General features: G+C 49.4%; 1 protein-coding gene and 2 long non-coding RNA genes across 4 annotated transcripts; all 3 read left to right on the top strand.

The window, feature by feature from the left end:
• The first annotated feature begins 2328 nt into the window (after positions 1-2328).
• LOC125324008 lies at positions 2329-8344 on the top strand. The gene is made up of 5 exons (XR_007202752.1): positions 2329-2356; positions 3442-3603; positions 5610-5742; positions 7438-7543; positions 8304-8344. It is a non-coding gene; the product is annotated as an uncharacterized LOC125324008 (long non-coding RNA).
• A 153-nt stretch (positions 8345-8497) lies between these two features.
• On the top strand, positions 8498-11430 carry LOC125322561. The gene is made up of 3 exons (XR_007202079.1): positions 8498-8539; positions 10038-10190; positions 11391-11430. It is a non-coding gene; the product is annotated as an uncharacterized LOC125322561 (long non-coding RNA).
• Positions 11431-11476: 46 nt separating this feature from the next.
• LOC125323445 (TOG array regulator of axonemal microtubules protein 2-like) lies at positions 11477-19878 on the top strand. Of its 2 annotated transcripts, XM_048298401.1 has the most exons (5): positions 11477-11508; positions 12465-12568; positions 15289-15493; positions 16676-16892; positions 19495-19878. In XM_048298401.1, exons 1-5 carry the CDS (start codon positions 11497-11499, stop codon positions 19728-19730), a joined length of 774 nt encoding a protein of 257 aa, XP_048154358.1. In that variant the 5' UTR covers positions 11477-11496; the 3' UTR covers positions 19731-19878. The 2 variants fall into 2 exon arrangements, with proteins under 2 accessions (XP_048154358.1, XP_048154356.1); XM_048298399.1 differs by lacking the exon at positions 19495-19878 and having other exon boundaries at positions 16676-17275.
• The last annotated feature ends 263 nt before the right edge of the window (positions 19879-20141 follow it).

Here is a 20141-nt window from a genome sequence, read left to right as displayed (position 1 = left end):
TGGGCTCCCTGCTGTCCCAGGGCAGCCCAGAGGCCAGGCTGTTCCTGTGCTGGCTCTGTGCAAGTGGGTCAGGGTGTCTCCCTGGTCTGCCTCAAGTGGCTGCTGGCAGGAGCATGTTTCCCTGTGCAGCTCTTTAGAAGTTTCCAGGGAATCTCTCACATGAAATACTGTAGCTTCTGATGCTTTATGTTGGCATTGTGGCCTCTGTTATATTTTGTGTCTCCACTTTGCACTTGGGACTGACTGCACTGGTCCCAAGGAGGTTACCCTGGAATCAGTAGTTTCCCTGTCAACTTCTCAGATGCTCTTACCTTCCAAGGCCTTGCCCCCAATCCAGAATAGCCCTCCTTCCTCAAAGCCCATATCTAACTCTTTTTTATTATTAAGCTGACCATTTTGCAGGGCAAAAAATCCGGATTTAAGACATTGGTTTTCTGCTACTTTGCTGCCACGTGTTTTAATCCTCTGTGAAGCCATGTAAAGAGTGATTCATCCTCTGAGTTTTAACGGCTCTGTTGAAGAGTATTTCAAAACGAGCTACATTGTTCCACTTCCATTAGGAAAATCAGCCTTTAGTCAGACTGGCCTGAAAGTGGCCCAATCTCACACAGTTTAGAATGAAAATCCTCGGGGAAAGCAAATTATCCAATTTCAAGAACACAATTCACGTTTTGCTAACACTCCTGCAATCCTAAGCTTTTCTTTTCATGTCCTCTAAAATATTGCCACAAAGAGAAGAAAATATTGATCTAAATGCTTACGGGTATTAGAACCCGGGAGTTCTTTTAGGAACCAGGGAGAAGATGTTTACTAAAATCAGCATGAATTAGGACAGATAAGAATCTCTGTCAAGAGCAAGCTCCGTCTCTACCCTTCTCTATCAAATGCAGCAGCTCTCCAGCATCCAGGGCTGAGGCCTCCATCATGCAGGAGGTTTCATTCTGCTGGCCACAGAGCAATGCCATGTCTGCTGCCAGTGCACTGTGGCAGTAGCCCATCCATTGGGAGAGGTTCTAGGCATATGTAGCTTGCTGCTCTCAGACACAATCTCTGGGTCTTATCAGAGCTCTGCAATCTGGAAGCTGTCTTGCCTGTTGCCCAGCAAGGCGCTGTTGGGGGCTTGAAGTGTGCCAGAGATTTACAGGAACCTTTGCTTCCATTAACAGGCCTCCCACTGAGCCAGGCCAAGGAGATGGATCACCCCACCAGTGCTGGCCTTACGAGTGCCGAAGCCCTGAAGGATGGCTTTGGAAAGGTGAGGGATAAGGACAGGGATGAGCAGACTTCCTTTCCAGTGACTGTTTAGTGCTAGGCCCAAACTGTCCCTTAAAACCATAATCTTCCACTCTTGGGGGGTGGGGATTCTCTTGGGAATATATTTGACAGCTACAGAGCAATTGCTTGGCTATTTCCAGTGGTGGCAAGGTCACTGGTTTGGAGATGGTGCTAAGGTCATGCCAGAAGCATTCTTTATGTGCAAAGGCCCTTTTAGAGAAGTTCTGAATGGCAGAGCAAGCTACACATCAGTGAATGTGGGCAAAGTGCATCCTGGGAAGCACAGAAGCAAGGATTCTCATGCTGAGTGTAAGCAAGGGTGCAAAATAAAATGGGAGAGTTTGATTTTTCCTGGTTACCTTTCTTGCTGTATCTCACAGCCCTCTCATTCTCAATTTTTCCATGCATTACCATCAATGTTTCTGCAACTTGTTTTCACGTGACTCCTCTTTTTGGCCTCACGGTCTCCGAGAGCAGCTGAGTCCTTCAGAAGCCAGAAGTGAGAAACAGCTGCAATTCCTGGCCATGAGTGTTAAGCAACAGCTACTGACCCCTCCTTGCTGCGTATTGCACATGGTTTTTATTCTCCTGCCATGGCCTGTAGGAAGGGAACTGCCTGCTCACTGATCACGTAGGCTCTTCATCTGTCTTGGAGCACTCCTGTGATTTTCTTGCTTCAAGCAGGGCCTCCTGACACAGGCTGAGAAACAGTACCTTGGAGCAGTGGGAGGTTATGGCAATAAAGCATTCCACCTCACTGTGTGTAATTGCCAAGGTGAGGACAGGAGACATTCTTCAGAAACCATTGGAATGTACATGGAGCTGCATCAAGGACTGTGGAAATCTATGGACTCTGTGCTCCTGATGAGATGTTGTGTCTGGTTTGTGTGTCTCTGCTTACAGTCTGTGATGCATTCCCATTGCATGTAGGTCCGTGCTGCATTGGGCAAGTTGGCTCAAAGGAACTTAGAGCGGATGCCAATGGAGCTTTTGGAGAAAGAGATCAAGACAGAGAGAGAAAAGGAAACGTCCTTGCAGCTGCCTCCACAGAGAGTTGACCCCGGGGATGCAGCTGCGGCAAGTAAGTGGTTGCTACACCTGTGGTCCTTTCTGATCACTTGCTTGCCCTCTGCACAGTGTTGCCCTCAGACTGGGGGGCTGTTACATTTGCATCTGAGTGGGAGTTTGCATAGGATGTATTTCCGGTCCCCAAAGAAAAATGGAGAGGCATGAAGTGTCTTGCCCATGGCCTCACTGAGTCCGTAACAGAATATCAGCTTCCCACCTTCCCCTCTGAAGTCCTTCAGAGTGTAAAATTCTGTCTTGCAAAGTACACTGGGGCTTCAGACTCTCTCCTGGATAGCAGCCTCCAGGAAAAGCGGGTCCAAAAGAATGCTTTTCAACCAAGGTGCAACCTGGAAGAAACAAAATTCAACTCCTTCTAATGAAAACCCCAGAGACCCTTCTCCCACCACTCCCTGCTGAGGAGCTGGTGCTGTAGAGCTGTGCTGAAGCCCCGAGCCAGTGCTTCTGTTGTAGCCCCAGGAGCAAGCAGCGTTGCCGACTGAATCCGGGCTGAGGGGCTCTGACTGCAGTGCTGTGTGCGCTGCCCCAGGGCAGCAGCAGGGACCTCAGGAGGCAGCACTCAGCCCGAGGGCATCACGCAAGGTTATCTGCGCTTTCTTTTGGTAACTTCCCCAGCCAGCCTCTGAAACAGGAAAACAAAAGCAAAGCAATACTGGGGTTTCCTTGTTTCTTCGGGGAAGCATCACTGCAATTTGGTTCTAAACCAGAAGAGGGTAGATTTTGATTAGATATTAGGAAGAATTTCTTTATAATGAAGGGGATGAAACACTGGAAGAGTTTGCCCTGAGAAGCTGTTGTTGATCGATCCTTGAAGGTGTTCAAGGCCATGTTAGATGGGGCCCTGAGGAAGCTGCTCGTGCTGAAGATGTCCCTGCTCATGGGGGCTGGACTAGATGGTGGTTAAAGGTGCCTTCCCACATAAACTCTTCTAGGATTCTGTGATCACTTTCCCATGGTGCTGTGCCACTGTTATACTTGAAGTTCTTTGGGATAACAAAGAGATGTTACCCAGCTCCAGCAAGTTTTCTGGGCCTTTCCATTGCCACCCTCCACTTCCAAGCTCCTCTTTGGTCCCTGCAGGCTTTAGCCTACCGCCTGTCAATGGCACAGCTTCCAGTGTGCAGAGGAAACACCCTGGTAGTGCCTTGAAGAAGAAGGTCTTGAGGAAGCAGGACAACGTGCCCTTACTGTCCAAGAAGCCCATCATCCATGGAGACGGCAGCTTCCCACGCAACTCCTCAGGTAAGCCTGCTCCACAGCAGCTTTTTCCTGCACCGGTTTTCCTTGCACAAGGAGCACAAACTGCCTCCTGATTCAGCCACCACAGCTGGGATCTTGGGTTCATAGCCTGTGCTGAGAATGAACAGCAAATCTACTCTTGAGTTACTCCAGCTCGGCAGTACTGGAGCAGTTGGTTCTTATTGATCCATTGGAAAGCTGAGCTGCATAAAGTAGTGGTAAAGACCTAAGCTCTGGCTTTTGCCCATCCTGATAGAGCAAACTACAGCACTGGTGCCAGGAGGCAGCTGTAACTGCAGGGATGAGCTCGGGGCAGTCTGGCAGGGTGTGCTCACTGTGCACCTACGAGTACCACCACGATCAATTGTCCACTCTCCATCTTGGCCCTCTGCCTGTGCTGCTGTCTGCCTCTGCAGCCAGCTTTCCTGCTCTCCCAGCAAGGGTTGTCTCTGCATGGCAGTCAGCCACTTGGTGCAGCCGTGCTGCTGCTCCCAGAAGTGCCCAATGGCTTCTCGCCGCTGCCATCCCACGGCCTGCAATGCCAAGAGGGAACAAGCAGCGCCTCCTGTGTCACCCCACCCAAATACAGCGGCCTGTGTAGCAGGTGACAGCCAGGAGGGGCTGCCTGGTGCTCCCAGGCTGTTTGCTGCCTGCAGTGAATACACAGCACATAGTCCCTAGTGGCTCTTGCCTCTCCTGTGAGGGCAGCCTGCCTGTGCTATGATCCTGAGTAGGGTGAGAGAAGAAGAAGGGAGCTAGGAATGATACTTTGAGTGCTCTTTTCTAGTCATGCTACTTCCATGCTCACAATTGACCAGAACTAGCCTGACGTGGCTCCCCATTCCTATTGAATATAGATGTGTACATCCACATCCTTCTGCAGTGACACCACTGATGGCAGTGACAGGGGTACATCAGTGACAGCCAGATAGCTCCCATCTGAATATTCTAGATTCTGTGCAATATTTAAACTCCATCATTTGAGACAGCTCAGATGTTTCCTTGTACACATTAGAAAACGACCTGTTGAGTGCATGACATGAAATTGATGATCAAGAGTCCTTTGGATGACAAGTGGGTTTCTTAAGAAATGCATTTATCATCTGAATTTTCTCATACCTTGTAAACTGACTATCAAGAGATTGTGTCTGCCAACAATTTGCATCTGTATTTACGTATTCTTATCATCAATTTGCATTTGGAAGGCTTTTTTATCAACCATCTGGGCTAGAGATTCCATTTTTCCACAAGAGAAAGCTTAGGCTTGCACAGTGTGCACACAAGTCCATTTGAGGACAAACAAATTTCACCTCAGCATCTTTCAAATACAGCCAGTGTGTACTTTATTGAAATAGTAAAGATTCATGATGCTTGGAAAGAACAAAATCCATGAACTACTCCCTTCCCAAGAGCAGGCTGAAATGTAAGTGCACTCAGCTGCCCTCTGTCTAGAATATTTGAAGCCAATGGGAACAGAGGCGCTGTGAGGTGTGAAGGGTCAGGTATCGCTGTTCCCTGGTAGCTGCTCTGAGGGGATTCAGCCGGGCCCAGCAGGACTCGCTTGTTCAGGCTCGGCTTGGTGCTGTCACGAGGCAGCTGCAGGTCTTTCCTCAGGGAGTTGCAGAGTGCCTCTGTCCTCAGGGCTCGGGGAAATCAGGGCGCTGAGACAGGAGAGGCAGCTGAGGGGTCCCTCGTGGGGAGCAAGTCCTGCTGGTGGGCACTGTCTCACAGGGAGTGGGAGCTCTGCGGCCTCAGGAACGTGCCGCTGGCTGTGGTACCTGTGGCACTTGGGAGCTGGCGCTGTGTGGGCAATTGTCAGGTTGAGCCAAGGAGCTGTGCCCAGCTGGGGGGGCTGGGAGAAAGCAAGGAGCCAGAGAGCAGGGAATTCTCTGAGCCAGTGCCAGTTTGTACCTCATGGAAGCCTGGCTGGGAGATGGGGCTGCAGGCCGCTCCATGGCGGGGTGCCTTGCCCGGGGCTGCAGCGCTCATGGCTGACCCTCTCCTTACAGTGACCCCGCAGACGGCCACTGGTGCCGAGCGCCGAGAGGAGCCGCTCCGTGGGAAGGGGCAGAAGGACGGAGCCTCTTTGGAGCCACAGCAGTCCTTGCTCGAGGCACTCTCCTTGCTCAGCAGCGATGACTGGTAAGAAAGGCCCCGTTCACTCTGTCTCCCTCTTAGCGTTAAGGTAGGTTAGGAGAGCATCTTGCTAGTGCCTCTGAGCCCCAACAGCCCAGAGGGCCGAGGGGCACCAGTGAAACCACTCCAGAGCAGAGAGAGGATAAAGATTTGAGAGCAGCCTTTTCTTGGCCTTGGTCTGCAGCAGTGCTCCAGCTGCAGCAGGTCCGTGCTGTTTCCTCGCTTTGCCTGCTGCTCTGTGGGGCTGCAAAGGAAATCTTGAGGGAAGAGAGAAAGCTGTGGGACAAGATGATTTGCTGGCTGAAGCCAGAAGCAGGATGGCAGCAGTTTGGAGTGTAGAGATTTGGGTGCCTCGGGGCCCAGTGGGACTGAGTAAGATTTGTCTCTGGCCCCACTGCTGGCGGCAGTGGCAGGAGTCAGGGTCTGCCTGTGACCTTCCGCATGTGAGTCCCAGGAGCAGCTACAGGGAGTTCTTCTTTCTGAGAAATGCACTGAGTTGTGCTATAGAGTCACTCAGCCTGTCATTAGTCCTGAGGGGCTCATGGCAGAAGAGAAGGAAAAAGAAATAAAATCCTCTAGGAATCTTGCACTTTTGCAAGTCAACTGTTTCCTTCTCACTGCTTCATATGGGCCTGAGATGTTTTGTCAATACTCACAATGTGTCCCAAACTTAGACACAGACAGAAGGAGGCCTGTAGAGGCCCAGAGGTGATAACCCCACAAATGTTAGGTGATACTGGTTGTCTTTTTGATGTCTGGGTTATCATCTACTCACTGCTGGATGCTTCATTCACCCTGGGATAAGGACTCCATTCACCCTGGGATAAGCATGAAAAATCTGCAGCGATGCATCTCCTTGTGCAGTCGCCTTTGCTCTGCCCTTTCTCTTCGGCTTTCTCTTCCCCATTTCTGTTTGGTGCCCTGTGAGGTGCAGAGAGCTTCTGCAGCTGTGGGGGGGTCCGGGTGACACTCAGGGATGCCCGTGGCATCAGCTGCCAGCCCTGCGCTGCAGCCCTGATGCATCACGCGCCTTCCTGTAGCTCAGGTCCTGCCCAAAGCAAGTGCTGAGAGAGGGAGTTGTTTGCACCTTGTAAATAACATGTTGCTGCTGTTTTAGGTAGGGGCTTTTGGGAAAAGCCAGACTTTCAGCTGTTCTTGCCCGGGTGTGGAATCTTCTGGGGCATCCTGCTGCTTTCTTGGGGAATGTGTGAGGTGGAGTGGAGTGGGTGACAGACAGGCCTAGATTGCAGAGTGGAAACTCAGCTACAGAGTGCCAGTGCAGACTCTCACTGCTGAACTGCCTGCTGGGGCTGGCAAAGAAGGAAAATGCCCCAGACACAGCCCAATGGGACTGTGTCTCAGGGACAGGTACAGGGAGGTGACAAGAAACAGCAGCATAGCACGGTCTCACAGCCTCCAGGAAGCACTGACATAGGGACTTCATGTGCCAGAGACTTCAGAAAGGCTGTCTTGTTAAACGGCCACAAATGAAGACTCTGAAAGCCCTCTATTTGCCTCTTGGATTTGTGTATGCTTTTGACAGCCACAGCAACCTGTGGCAGCAAGTTCCACGATTTCATCACGTACTGCTTGAAAAGCACCTCCCTTTGTTTGACTGAGCCGCCAGCCTGGTAAATTCAGAGGGTGCTGCCTAGTTCTTGGGTGGAGAGAAAGTCAATCTTTTTGGTACTTGCCTTTCAGGGAGCTGAAGGAGAAGGGACTCTTCAGCATCAAACACCTGGCTGAGTCCCACTCAGAAGTCCTTCTTTGTAGACTTCGTGAGGTTTGCTTGGCACTTACCAACGAGGTAAGAACATTGTTCTGAATCGTCCTCCGTGCTTCTTACACGGTGTGTAGAGTAGATATGTGCTTGTTCATCTCCCTGTGTGCTCAGGAACTGCCTTCATTTCTGTTTCTAGACCTTATCTTTCTCATGTCTGTCAGCTCTCTATAGGATCTGTGTGCACATGTAGCTCTATTTACTGGTAGGTCGGGCATCTGACACGCTCCTCTTGGAGCGAGCTGCCATTACAATGCAACGTGCAAATGCAGAAGCGGAGACACTAATTATGTTATTTGCTGCAGTCCAAATCTCTGCCCAAGCTGTAATTCAACACTGCCAATTAGTCTGTAGACTTGAGCCTGTGTTTTCTGTTTCCTGGCTGAGGGCTTCAACTGCTGCTGTTGCTTTTTCAAACAGGAGCAAATGACTCTTTTGTCTTTATGACTTGTGCCTTTATGGCTTGAGAGCAGCCCTTGCTTTAATTTGTTTCTTTGTTTTTTGAATAAAAGGGCCTAAAACCAAAGCAGTGGACATTCCAGAAGAATTAAGTAGAACACTTTAAGTGAAATAATATGTTTTAGGCCTGCAGGAAGCAGGCCTGAGGCCTAGCACAAGTAGGTGCCAGAGTTAAGTGCCTTTCTGTGCTTGTGCTCTTCTGCTCTGCCTGTGCTTTTGTGTTCCCCTGGACACAGCGGGAAGTGTTGTCATTTCCTGGGACTTTTGTCTAAGGCAACTGGTTTTCTTTTCAAGGTGATTCTTATGTTTCCCCGCATGACTTCCCCAGGTGACCAACCTTCGCTCAAAGGTGTCTTACTCTGCAATCGTCACTCTTGGAGAGCTCTTTGTGACCTTGCAGAAGGACATGGACTCGGAGGTGGATGAGGTTGCTCGGGTCCTTCTCCAGATGGTGTGGAACTCCCCAGAGTTTGTTCAGAAAGCAGCCAGTCACACCCTGGGAGTCATGGTGGAGCATGTGACTCCTGCACGAGCAATGACTGCTCTCATGGACAGTGGAGTCCAGTAGGTTCTTCTTCTCTTAGTGATATTCTTCACCTTCTATTGTGTGTGGGGGAGAAGGGCTGAGAGAGAGAATGGGAACGGTGGGAGGGAAGGGTCCTGTATCCTGCATCTTCTGTGAACTCAGTGACTTGATTCTCCAATCAACCTCACTTCTTTCCTCTTGTCACCTATTTCTGCCCCCATGCAGCCCTTTAGTTGACAGAATCACAGAGCTGTAGAATATGCTGAGTTGGAAGGGGCCCATCAGGCTCATCGAGTCCAGCTTCTGGCCTTGCACAGAACAAACACGCCAAGGGTCACACCATGTGCCTGAGAGCATTGTCCAAAGGCTTCCTGAACTCTCTCAGGCTTGGTGCTGTGACCAGTACCCTGGGGAGCCTGTTCCAGTGCCCAGCCACCCTCTGGGTGAAAAACTTTTTCCTGATATCCAAGCTCAACCTCCCCTGACTCAGCTTGCTGCTGCTTCCTGGAGTTCTCCCAGTCTGTCCGAGTTGCCTAGATGTGGTGAATGGTGGGCAAGTGAAAGTGCCTGCAAAGGCTAAGGATAGAGCCCTGTGGTTTTGTGGGAAGAGGGACAATTGCAACTGCAGCTGTGAGCGCTCTTTGATATTTCACAGCCCTAACCACAGAGGCCTTGGGAAAAACCATGCATCCTCATTATGCCATTCACTTGAGAAGTAAGGAGGGTTCTTGCTGGGGCATGGAGCACATGGGGGAGAACGTGCTGGGTGTGGCACAGCCTGCACAGCAGGTGCAGCTCCTGCCAAGAGGAGTCTTGTAGGACTGTCCTGGCCTTAGAGGCCCACTTGCTATTCAAACTGATGTCTCATGTTAGCCTTGAGATGATGAATCACTGTACAGGCACCTTCACAGGCCGACTGCCATGGGACAGCTGAAGCAGGTGCTGCCTTAAGTGTTGGTGCTGGGCCTGATAGTCCCCAAGAGACACTGTCTAGAACAGGACAAGCTGGCTAAACTGACTGCCACCCTTTCCTCAGCTTTGGAAAAGGGGGAAACGTTCAGATGTACCTCTTGCCAAGCCTCACAGAAGAAACTGGCTGCATTGCAGAATATTCTGCAACTTCATGTCCCACAGCGTGTTTTCCCTGCATTTGTTTCTTTCCCAAGGTCTGCAGATTTGGGGGTAAATGGGTGCAAATATCCTCAATCCTGCTGCGGCTGTCTGTGTAGTGGCTGGCTCCTGATGGGTCAGCCTGGGTTGTCTTTAATTTCCCCCTTTCTCAGAGTGAATTTGGGGAAAGACATTGAGTATCAGATAGTGCAGGGAGACTGAATTCCTCACTCTTGCTTGCAGGCAGTCCTTCTGTAGAGTGCTAACTTTGTGTTTCTCTGCGGACAGAACCTTCTACAGGTGTCCTAAGTGTCAGGGAGAACCCAGGCCTCCTTCCCCCAGCAATGACAGGGAGCATGCTCTGGCCAAGGCCTGCGCTGTGTCCCTCTGCTCCCTGTGCCCCAGTGTCCGCTCTCTTCTTCCCAGGAGCCGCCACGTCCAGGTGCGGAAGTGCGCGGCCCAACTCCTCCTGTCCTTGATGGAGAAAACTGGAGTCACGAAGCTCGCAGGAACGCCCAGGGCTGAGAGGCTGGCGCACGCGGCAGGGACGCTTGCTCAGGACTGTCACAAGGACACAAGGTAATGATCTTCATTTCACCTCCTAAAACAGGAAAACTGTTGGGTGTCTGGCTGTAAAGGGCAAAACCACAAAAGAGTGGAAGCTAAAGGAAATATTAAGTTCCCTCACTGTGTGGATGAGGTTCACAGAGTCACGGAATACGCTGAGTTGGAAGGGACCCATCAGTGTCATCGAGTCCAGCTCCTGCCCGTGTGCAGGGCCCCCCAAGAGTCACTCCATGTGCCCGAGAGCATTGTCCAAAGGCTTCTTGAGCTCTGTCAGGCTTGGTGCTGTGACCACTGCCCTGGCTTGTCTGGGGAAATGACTGTGCTGGGGAACCTGAGGTTGTCCCGCAAGAGGGAGCATTGCCAACTTCCTGGGACTTGAATGATTCTTTCCTGAGATCAAAAGAGCCATCAGATGAGCCAGTCAAACAGTTTTGCTTGGCCTTAGGTGCACAAGACAAAGCCAAAATGTTGGCTAATGTTCATCACTGAAGGATCGCATACATCTATTTCTCATTAACTTAAGACTTTCCTAGAAATATTCCAGGGGTCTTTAGCCAATGTATTCAGTCTTTCTAAACCTCTTCTGCAGATTTCTATAATGCTCTTATCTGTGGCTGAATGACCTCCAAATTGCTTCCTGAAGAAAACTGTGGTTTCCTAGTGGCAAAATCAACCCAAACCACCCAAATCCCCTCACTTTGAGGATTCAATTCCCATTAATAGCTGCCAAGAACGCATGAGCAACTAGCTGTCCCTGTGCATACATATGGTATAGAATAATCAAAAGCAAGCATGAGGCATTTGGTCCTGGCTTCCCTGCCAGTTAAAGAAAGGCAAATTACTGTGCAATGGCAGCAAGACACTGCTAATAAGCTCTGACTCAAAGCAGAGGTGTTTTGCTTGTTCCCTGGGATCCTTCGATGCCACAGAAGCGCACCCACAGTTTCAGAGTGAGATTGTATTTTTCTGTTGCCCCACGTTCTCCTCTTGCCTCTTGTGTTCAGCTGACAGCACTGTGCAGTGACAAGTGGAGGTAAACCTCTCTCTTTGCTGAGTAGGTAATGCCTTCTCATGCAGGTATGGCAGCTGCTGAGTTTAAGGTATCAGCTTATTCTGTTACTGCTCCTCCTTTGTTTGTTCACCTTCTATTCTTTCTTTCTTTCTTTCTTTCTTTCTTTCTTTCTTTCTTTCTTTCTTTCTTTCTTGTTTTAGGCATTATGGACAGGAGATGGTGAAAATGATGCTGAATCACCAAAAATTTAAAAGGCTTTTGGAACAATCTCTTTCCACCCGTGACCTGGAAGATATTCTGACAAGAATGAAGAAGAAAGTAAGTGCTTGGTAGGAGAAATGTCTCCTTTGTGCAAGTATTGCCACTGCTGATATGAGATCAAACAGACCTAATCTTATCTCATTCCTTTCCTGCCAAATCATTTTGCTCCTGGGAATGAACTGTTGATCCGTAGCCTGTTCATCTGCACAGCACAAAAGAATTGATAATATTAGGGGAAAAGTGGGGTATTGGATATTTTGAATATTGGCCACAAACAGGGAAGGGAAAGAGGAGGAAATGTGTTTACATTTAAGCATAACCCCCCACCCCACTATCCCTACTCTGCCCCCAGTGACGCAATTAAGTGAGAACAGTGCTTCTGGAGATAACAGAGTCTTTGCAAAAGACACAGGAAGCAGTAGTGCCAAGAAAATTTCCAAATATTCAAAAGATGTCCCAGTCAATCCCAATTCCTACAATTACTATCTGTCTTCTGGGAATACTGCCCTGCTGTCATGCCCTGTGCAGCTGGAAGAAGCTTAGTGAATTCAGCAGCATCCAGAGGAAAATCATTTGTTTGCCTGGGTTATTTTTTTATTCTTTTTACCTACGTTATAGAAGGGAGTGTGGCTTTGTGCAGCACCAGGGAGAGTGAGTGTGGAACCAAATCAACTTCCAACACAATGGGCCAACCTCCAAAGAGTCCAAATTTTTCTGCAGCTTCCTTTAAGAGCATTAGTTCCCTACCAGTTTGCATTATTCCCATTTATGCTCAAGAGGAATGAATTGGGGATTTTAGACTGCTGCTCAGTATGGTAGCAGCCATAACCTGCCTTGGGCTATTGAAAACAAAGAGTTGGCATCACTGAACCTCTGGCCTGTTTCCTTCTGTAAGTTCGGAAAGGTTTGCCCAAGCCTTGGTAGCAGTGATCCTGGTTATAAGTTGTGTTTTAAACAGGTAATTTCCTATTTTACATTCTAAAGATCCATGGGGTTTCTTTATGCCTTTGTAGGGGATGGAAACGCAGAAGGATGAACACCCATCTGTCGAGAAGCCTGTGAAGAAGAGGAGCGATGGCTCGAAGAAGCCCCAGGCCACATTGCCTTCTAGTAAACGGTACTGAGCACTTTAGTTAGATGTGACAAAGCACGTGGCAAGCTTTACATGTCTCTTCCTCAGGAAAATCTTTCTGGTGGAGATGACCTGTGCCAGAGATTGTTTCCTTTCCCTACAAATGCTCTATCATAAAAAATGTCTCCTTCTGCATTACGCTGAACACAACTTCTCTGGAAGGGTTTCCACAAAAAATGGGCGACAAAAAGACACCCATTGGTTGCAGCTCAGAAGATCCAGTGCACTGGCAAGGACAGTGCTGTGGAGGCTGTGAGAGGGCCATGTCTCCGCTGCCTCACTTGGGACAAGTAAATTCAAGCAGGGTTTTTTTCCTCTGAGAGCAGTCTTTTTCAGATGGGTGTTTTGATGAGAAGTCCCAGTCTAGAAGCAAGATGCTGTTCCCCAAAATAGCACTTCCCATGCATGTGGTTTGGCCTTCCTGAGTCATGGTTTTCTTACCCTCAGACAGTACCAAGATGAGCAGTAAGTAGCAAGCCAGTTCCTGAGCAACTTTGGTCAACAGGTGTCTCAATGTGGACGTTTTGTCTTGACATTCCTGTCCTTCATACTGTTTGCTTGATGGACAGCATGTTTGGTTTATTTCCCCCTGTGCTGCAATCAGCATTTGAGACAGGAATTTGGTCCTTGCTGTCTCTTCCTGCCAGTGGGAGAGCTACTTGTACCTGTTGTCCTCTGATAACAGAGGGGATTTATTTAGCTCTGTCATGCTCAGCGCTGGCAGGAGAGTGACCACATGCCTCAGTAGCGTAGTCAGGATCTTCCCATGCTCAAGAGAGTTGTTCCCAGTGGGTTTGTTAAGCTGTGGATCTAGTCTCTAGGGAAGCAATCATGTGAGCGTAGTGCTGGGATGTCTGGCTTCTGTTTTTATCCCTCTTACGGATTTTCTGGATCCTTCAGATATGCCCCTATCCATCTGTTCAGATGCATCTGAGCTACTTTTCCAGATTGTCATGCCTGCTGTAGAGACACTTCTCCAGAGGGATGAGTTTCCTTATTATAAGACGCACACCTCCCTCATGATGAGGCATTTAAACATGGAAGTAGCGTCTCTCTTTCCTCACAAAGCAGTGCGACATGTGTACCTGGGAAGCCGTCTGGAGAGAAGTGAGATGCATCTCATCCTTGGTTTTCCTGAGTAAGCACTGGTGAGAATGTTGCTTGCAGATTGTCTCCTGTAATGATTGTGTAGTGGGTTTGGTTTGTAACCAGGCAGAAACACCAATTTAGTGTAGTGGTTTGGTCCAAAATACTCATTACTATTTACCTTCTGTGAGATAAGAATTAGGAGAAACGCAAAGCAGTCACCAAACTTGAAAGAATAGAAAGAAGTTTATTAACAGACCTAAAAGAAGAAAAAAAAAGTCATACCACGCCTTCAGAACACTTCTCCTCCCCCCTGCCTTTCTCCCTTCTTGCAGTGATAATGTAAAAAGACAGCCCTTGAGATGTTCAGTCTGTTTACCACTTCCATAATAACCTTGTTCAGTCCATTTAGGAAGAGGAGTCTCTTGCCCATGCTATGAAAACATTATCGCAAGGAGCCAGCCACCCGGGTTGGTTCTCTGCTTGCATGTGAGTCCCTTCCCCCGTCTTGCAGCTTTTCCCACAACTGCTTTCGAGGGTCCACTCTTGAATTGCTGGGGTAAAATTTTAAGGTTGAGCCGTTCAGAAACAAAAGTTCTCTTCACCCATCTCTGGGAGTATTTCATTTCTAAGAATAGAGGCCCTTCTCCTTCCCTGGAAGCAAAGGGTCTTCCTCATCTTCCTCTTTAGAACTATCTCTGGGAGCATCTCTAGGACCTGAGGTTTTCTCCTTTTCCATTTGGAGCAAAAGTCCTCATCACTTCCATCTCTCCCTGTTCAAACTTCTCATGAAATTACAGCTGCGTCAGCATCTGCTTATCTCAGCGCAAGTGCTTTTGCTCACAAGTACAAGTTGAATGCTCCACCCCCCATGCCTTCATGAAATTACAGCAGGTACTCTGATCTATCATAGCTTCACAACAGAATTTCAGCTTTAAGCATCTCCTCTTTCACTTCCCTCCGGTTTTCAGCTCTTCATAGCACTAAAAGGGTTAATCTCACCTAGGCCTTGCAGCTGGAATGTGGCTTATCGCTGTTGGTCACATGACCTCTGCCAGACAGCCGTGCAGCTTTAGCTGAATCTTGGCAGCTCTGGAGAGGGGGAGCCGAGCCGCTCCGGCTGCCCACAGCCCTGCTGTGGGGGGGGTTCCGCGGGTGGAACAGGGCCCGTCGGCTCCAGGATGGCCGTGGCCCGACCCGGCCTGGCCTGAGCAGGGCCTGGGCCGGGCCCGCTGGCCCCCACACGGGGCCCGCAGCCACCTGTCCCAGCACCGGAAACAAGACAGAGAGAGTCTGCCTCGGGGTTTCCTGTTCTTAAGTGTGGATCACAGAGGCGGTCACAACTTTAAGTGGCTTAAAGAATTGTCCATATTCAAAGTGGCCAGCTGATAGGTTCTGTCAGGTCACAGAAGGAGCTGTAAGCACTCCTTTGCAAGAACATCACTTCCGGGACTATGCTTGCTAACCCATGACAGATTGTCATGAGGTCTCCCGTTGTTTTTCAGATCAGGATTTTCTAGCTTGAAATCACATCATTAGGAAACCTCCCCAAGATGTTCTGCTCACAATTAACTGAAGGTATGATCACCAACAGGTCCGCATTTGGTTTTATTTTCCAGGGTGAAGTCTACCTCTGATGGACGCCTCCTACGCCGCCCAAAAGCCCAGGTCACGTTACCTCCGGCTGTGGAAGAAACGGAGTCGCTCCAGAAGCTGTACAATCTCCTGGAAGCCAAGGAGTTTAAGACACGGATGGAAGGAGTGGCACTCCTCCTAGACCTGTGCAAAAGCAGCCCCCAGCTCGTCTCCACTAACACTGTCCAAGTATGTAGGGTGTCTTCATTGTTCCTTTCCTTTAGCTCCTTTCCCAAGCCTGCAGCAGGCAAGTTAATTCAGTGTGTCTTGGCACTACATCCTGGCTGTGTGGGACAGGCTGCTGCCTCTTACCCTGAAATATTTAATTCAGGTCCACGCTTCAGGACAAGTTCTTTCGGTCCAGATGTATTTGTCTGGCAGGTGCCTATTGATGCTGTTCATCAGATGAGGACAGAGTTTTCTGCTGGTGTAACTTCTGCTGTCTCCTACTCCCACTTGGGTTAAGTGAAGGGAATCCAGCCACTGAAAGCGTGGCAATTATTCTCTAGACAAAAAAATGGGTTTGGATGGGGAAGAGAAGTATCAGGCTGGACAGGTTTAAACCAAGTTTTTTTAAAAGGATACTTCTGTAAACTCCGACTTGTCTTGCACAGGCACAACTCTGGTTACTCGTTTCCATCGGCATCCCTAGTCCTCTTGGTAAAGACGGTGCTCACCCTTCTTGGGGGGTCTTTTTTCTCTTTGGAAAAGGAGGGAAATGGCTAGGGACAGATCTCTTCCTTCTCCTCCCAGTAGCTGCTTTTTCCCTTTGTCCAGAAAATGGTGCCTGATAATGTGGCTGTCAAGGGACTGAACCTGCTCTAATGAGAGCGGTCCAGCACATTAAATTTCAGAAGTCTACCTGCTGGGTAGACAATTGGTCTGGATCCTGCAAGAGTTGATCAGAGCCCTGCACTTCTCCAGACACAGGTTCTGAGACAGATGGAACAAAACCTGGATCTCCTCCAGCCATAGTTTTGGCAAAATCGTAACTGTCCTCAGAACTTGAGACAACTGCGTAGAAAAAGGGGCATTGTAAATATCTGGTTCCATACTTCGAAAGCAAAGATACTGTTTTGCATCAATAAATGGGATGAATTTAATGACTGAAATGTGGAGAGAAACACCATAGGAACTATTCTGTCCCCACCCAAAGCTCTTCAAAATATATGAAAATCTTTCAACCAGCATGAGGTTGCGCAACCATTCCAGTGAGCGGCCCACAGGAAAACAGGGAAATTGTGCAAGCAAGTGGTGACCTGACAGGAAGGATCACTTTCATCTTTTACATTGCTGAGTGCTCACTTCTGCGTCCCTTCCTCAAACAAGGACATTTTAATCCAGCTTTCATGTTGTTTGTTCTCTTCACAGATTTTTGATTATTTTGTCCCGAGACTTGGTGATACGCACAAGAAAGTGAAGCAGAAGGCGCTGGACGTGCTGGCTGAAATCGTAGGCATCCTGAAAGATGGCTTAAACCCGGTGATCATCTGTCTGGTTGAAGGAATAACAAACAACCTAAACTCAAAGGACCCCGGGGTTTATGCCGCAGCTGTGAAAGCGCTGGAAGAATCCATGGCTCACTTAGGTAAGGCTGAGCCCTGGCATGGACTCTCCTCAAGTGTGTCTCTGCCTCTGCGAGTCAAGAGAACGCTGAGTGCCTTGACAGCTGTTGTTGTCTGTGGAAACCTCCAGCTGACATCCACCAGAAGCTGTGCAGGTGCAGTCCTTACGCACCAGTCCCCCACCAGGCTTGAATGTGCATCAGCATTTCCCAAAAGTCCCAGGAGCCCTTGGCTCTGTGCTGCTTGTCTGAAGAGGAAGTGCTGGACTACAGCTTTGCTGGAATTCAGGGCCAAAGGGATTTTTGGAGTTTGCCTGGGCCCCAGTTGACTTCCCAAATGAATAGCTTTGCTGTTGGCATGAAGGGACAGCGGCGCATCAGAACCTCTGCAGAGCAGCCTCCTGGAAGGCTCCACATCATAGGCATTAGCTTCATTAGGACAGCAGGATCAGTTCTTTACTGCATGCTTGCATGAAGATCATTTGGGACCTCCTTTTTGTATCTCATGCAGGAAAGGAGCTCTTAATAATACCCTGCTACTGAAACCCACACTGGGGTGTAGCTCTGTAGTGGTTCCCAATGAAGCAGATTGCCTGCTTTGTCACTGCCAGCCTGGGTGACCCTGTGAGGGACCAAACTTCATCCCACACACGTTCTGTCTCCAGGAAAAGCTTGCCTTGGCTTATTAGAGTGGCAGGACTCGAGGCTTGCAGGCCAATGCAGGCAACAGTGTTTAAATTCAAACGAGACCCCCAAAACCGCGACAGATAGGCACAAGAAAAACCAAAATACATACGCCGGTCAAGTATTGGGAAATCAGTTCATTTTCCAGTCTCTCTGCCAAGATCTGATTTCACAGATGTTACAGAAACCCACAGGCTACTGAGGCACTGAGCACTAATAGCTCTTGTATGAGTAACTTGGAGTCTTGTCCCTAGATCCACACAGGTAACCTGACAATTTAAAAACAGCTTATCCTTCAGGTGGGAATGGAGGTGTGCATTTTGGAGCCTTCTCACCCTTTTCCATAGGGGAGAGAGAAGATCACTTCTGCAAAGCTCTGGGATGCAAAACCTTTTCGCTGCTTACGTGTGATTGAACTCTTGAGGTCCCTGATGTGAAATGTTTAACATAGCTCCTGGTACAGCAGACAACTTTGGATTTAAAATGTGAAAGGAGAGCTTTTCTTTTGGAATTTAAAATCCTCCCAAGTAGGCTGGAAGGAAAGAAGAAAAGGATTCAAAAATCGGCAGGAATTTCCTTTCTTTTACAAAATGTAGTTGCCCCTGCCCTTTCCCTCCCCACTGTCCTTTCTCTTATGACCTCAGAAGAGAGAGCAGAAATGTGTGTTTCCCTTGTAGATAAAGTATCCCTGATGAAAGAGTTCAGCCACCGCAGGAGTGAACTGAAGGGCCAAGCTCTGCTGGATGTCACGGAGCATCTCTCAGGTATGGCCTCCCCTTCTAAGGCAAGAGGTCTTCCGAGGCAGAATTTACAGGGAATGCCAGTGAATAGACACTAGAGTGGCTCCTCCAAATCAGGAGGTGCTGAGCTTGTCCCTCCTGCCCAATACCCATGGAAGGTGTATTGGGCAGGTTTTCCCTGGCTGCTGCAGAGGTGTGCAGCATCTGAGATGGGGGCGGCACTCGGCCTCGGGGCTGAGCTCTCACTGGGGCATCTCAGAAGCTGCCTCCAGGAAAGGGAGGGGTTAAAAATTCCCAAGCTGGCTCCTCTCTTGGAAGCTCAGGGACAGCTCTGATCCTTTAGGGAAAATGGTGGCAAATGCTGTTTCAGGGGATCAGTTTGTTTTGTCCTCACAGAATTCTTGCTTTGCTCTTGGAAAGTTTTGAGGCGGAAGCCTGCAGTGCCTGGGGGTCACAGCTTAGGTCAAAACTCAGCACACATGTTAGAGGCACGGATTTTGTGCAAGGCAGCCTTTGGGGGCAGAGGGGCAGAAGCAGAGTGCTGAGGCTCCCTGCCTGTGCTGTGGAAGTGCCATTGGACTGAGCATTTCAGGGTGTGCAGTCAGGGTCTTCCTATGTCAGCGCTGCCCAAAATGCTCCAAATGCAGCTGATAATTGATTGCTCAGAGGAGCTTGCTATGTCAGCAATAGCCAAGGGATGGAAAAATGATAACCTCAATATATACTAGAGAAGACAGTGTATAGCCTTGCTTTATTTATAGCCTTGCTTTAGCGGGGTCTAAATCCACTGCTAATTAAACCAGGTCACAAAAACGGAGTCATCCTTTTTATTAGAAATCTCTCAATTTCCTCTCTAAAGTGCCTTTCAAACCTTCAGCAGTGGGTTTAGACAACTTCTAAATGGAAATAAACAGCAATTTGACATTTTGGTCATTCATCATGCCGGAAACAGATTGTGGAATGATTTAGTAAAGGTGTGAAGTCTGCCACAGGTACAAGGCTCGGATCTGGAGAAATTAGTCCTGAGGGCTTGGTGGTTCTGTTTTGGGGATGTTCAGCTGCTTTGCTCATTTCTGGATCATGGGGCTCTCACTGTTATTTCACTGATCTTAGCCAGAGAGACTCCCAAAATCACAACTAGAGGTAGATCCTTGTTTGCATTAAGGCTGGTGGTTAAGAAGTTTGTGTCTCTCTTCCGGCAGCGCTTGTGGCATGGGTTTATCCCAGGAGCCCCGAAGTCGTCCAGCGCTACGCCCTGCCCGTGCTCTGGTCCTTCCTGGGGAACAAGGCGCTGCCTGTCCGAAGCGCCAATGTCCGCACTGTGGTCACCAAGCTTGCCTGCGCCCTCTACAAGGTGATGGGCGCCAAGCTGAGGAAGCATGCTGCCAGCCAGCCTCCGCATGTGCGGGAAAACCTCTCCGACATTTTGGGCTGGTGAAGGCTCGATGACCTGCAGGAAGATGACAAAGTGCTGAGTTGGACACCTCCGGACGTGACTTCTTAGCTGTGCCAAAAAGGACAGAATGCAAAGGAAGGGTGTGCACCTGCCCCCGCTCTCTCCACCCCCCTTCCTAGTCGTGGCATGGGGTGCCTGAAGCAACTTCCAGTTGAGGACAAGGTGAAGGCTGAGCATGGCTCAGCCTCACAAAGAGGTAAGGCGGGAGCTGGGCCGCTCTCTGGCGGGAGGAAGGCTCTTGTGCCAGCCTAGAGAGCCTGGGCACATTGCCAGGGAACAGTTCTGCCCTGCATGTGCCCCCTGCACTGAGCTGTGCTGCTCCCAGTGCCCCGTGGAGCTGTAGGGCTGCTCAGCTGTGGGGCCGGGAGAGGAGCAGGAGGGTGCGTGTGCAGC

This window comes from Corvus hawaiiensis, chromosome 3 (assembly GCF_020740725.1).
Source record: "Corvus hawaiiensis isolate bCorHaw1 chromosome 3, bCorHaw1.pri.cur, whole genome shotgun sequence".
NCBI classification, from domain to species: domain Eukaryota; kingdom Metazoa; phylum Chordata; class Aves; order Passeriformes; family Corvidae; genus Corvus; species Corvus hawaiiensis.
Note: the sequence above shows the minus strand (reverse complement) of the source record. Positions and strands in the feature narration are given on the sequence as shown.

Bases quoted from the DNA above. Each gene is read 5' to 3' on its own strand.
- LOC125323445 (XM_048298399.1), top strand. The intron at 12,569-15,288 runs GTACTGAGCACT...TTTATTTTCCAG, and splicing joins ACATTGCCTTCTAGTAAACG to GGTGAAGTCTACCTCTGATG. The intron at 15,494-16,675 runs GTATGTAGGGTG...TTCTCTTCACAG, and splicing joins TCTCCACTAACACTGTCCAA to ATTTTTGATTATTTTGTCCC.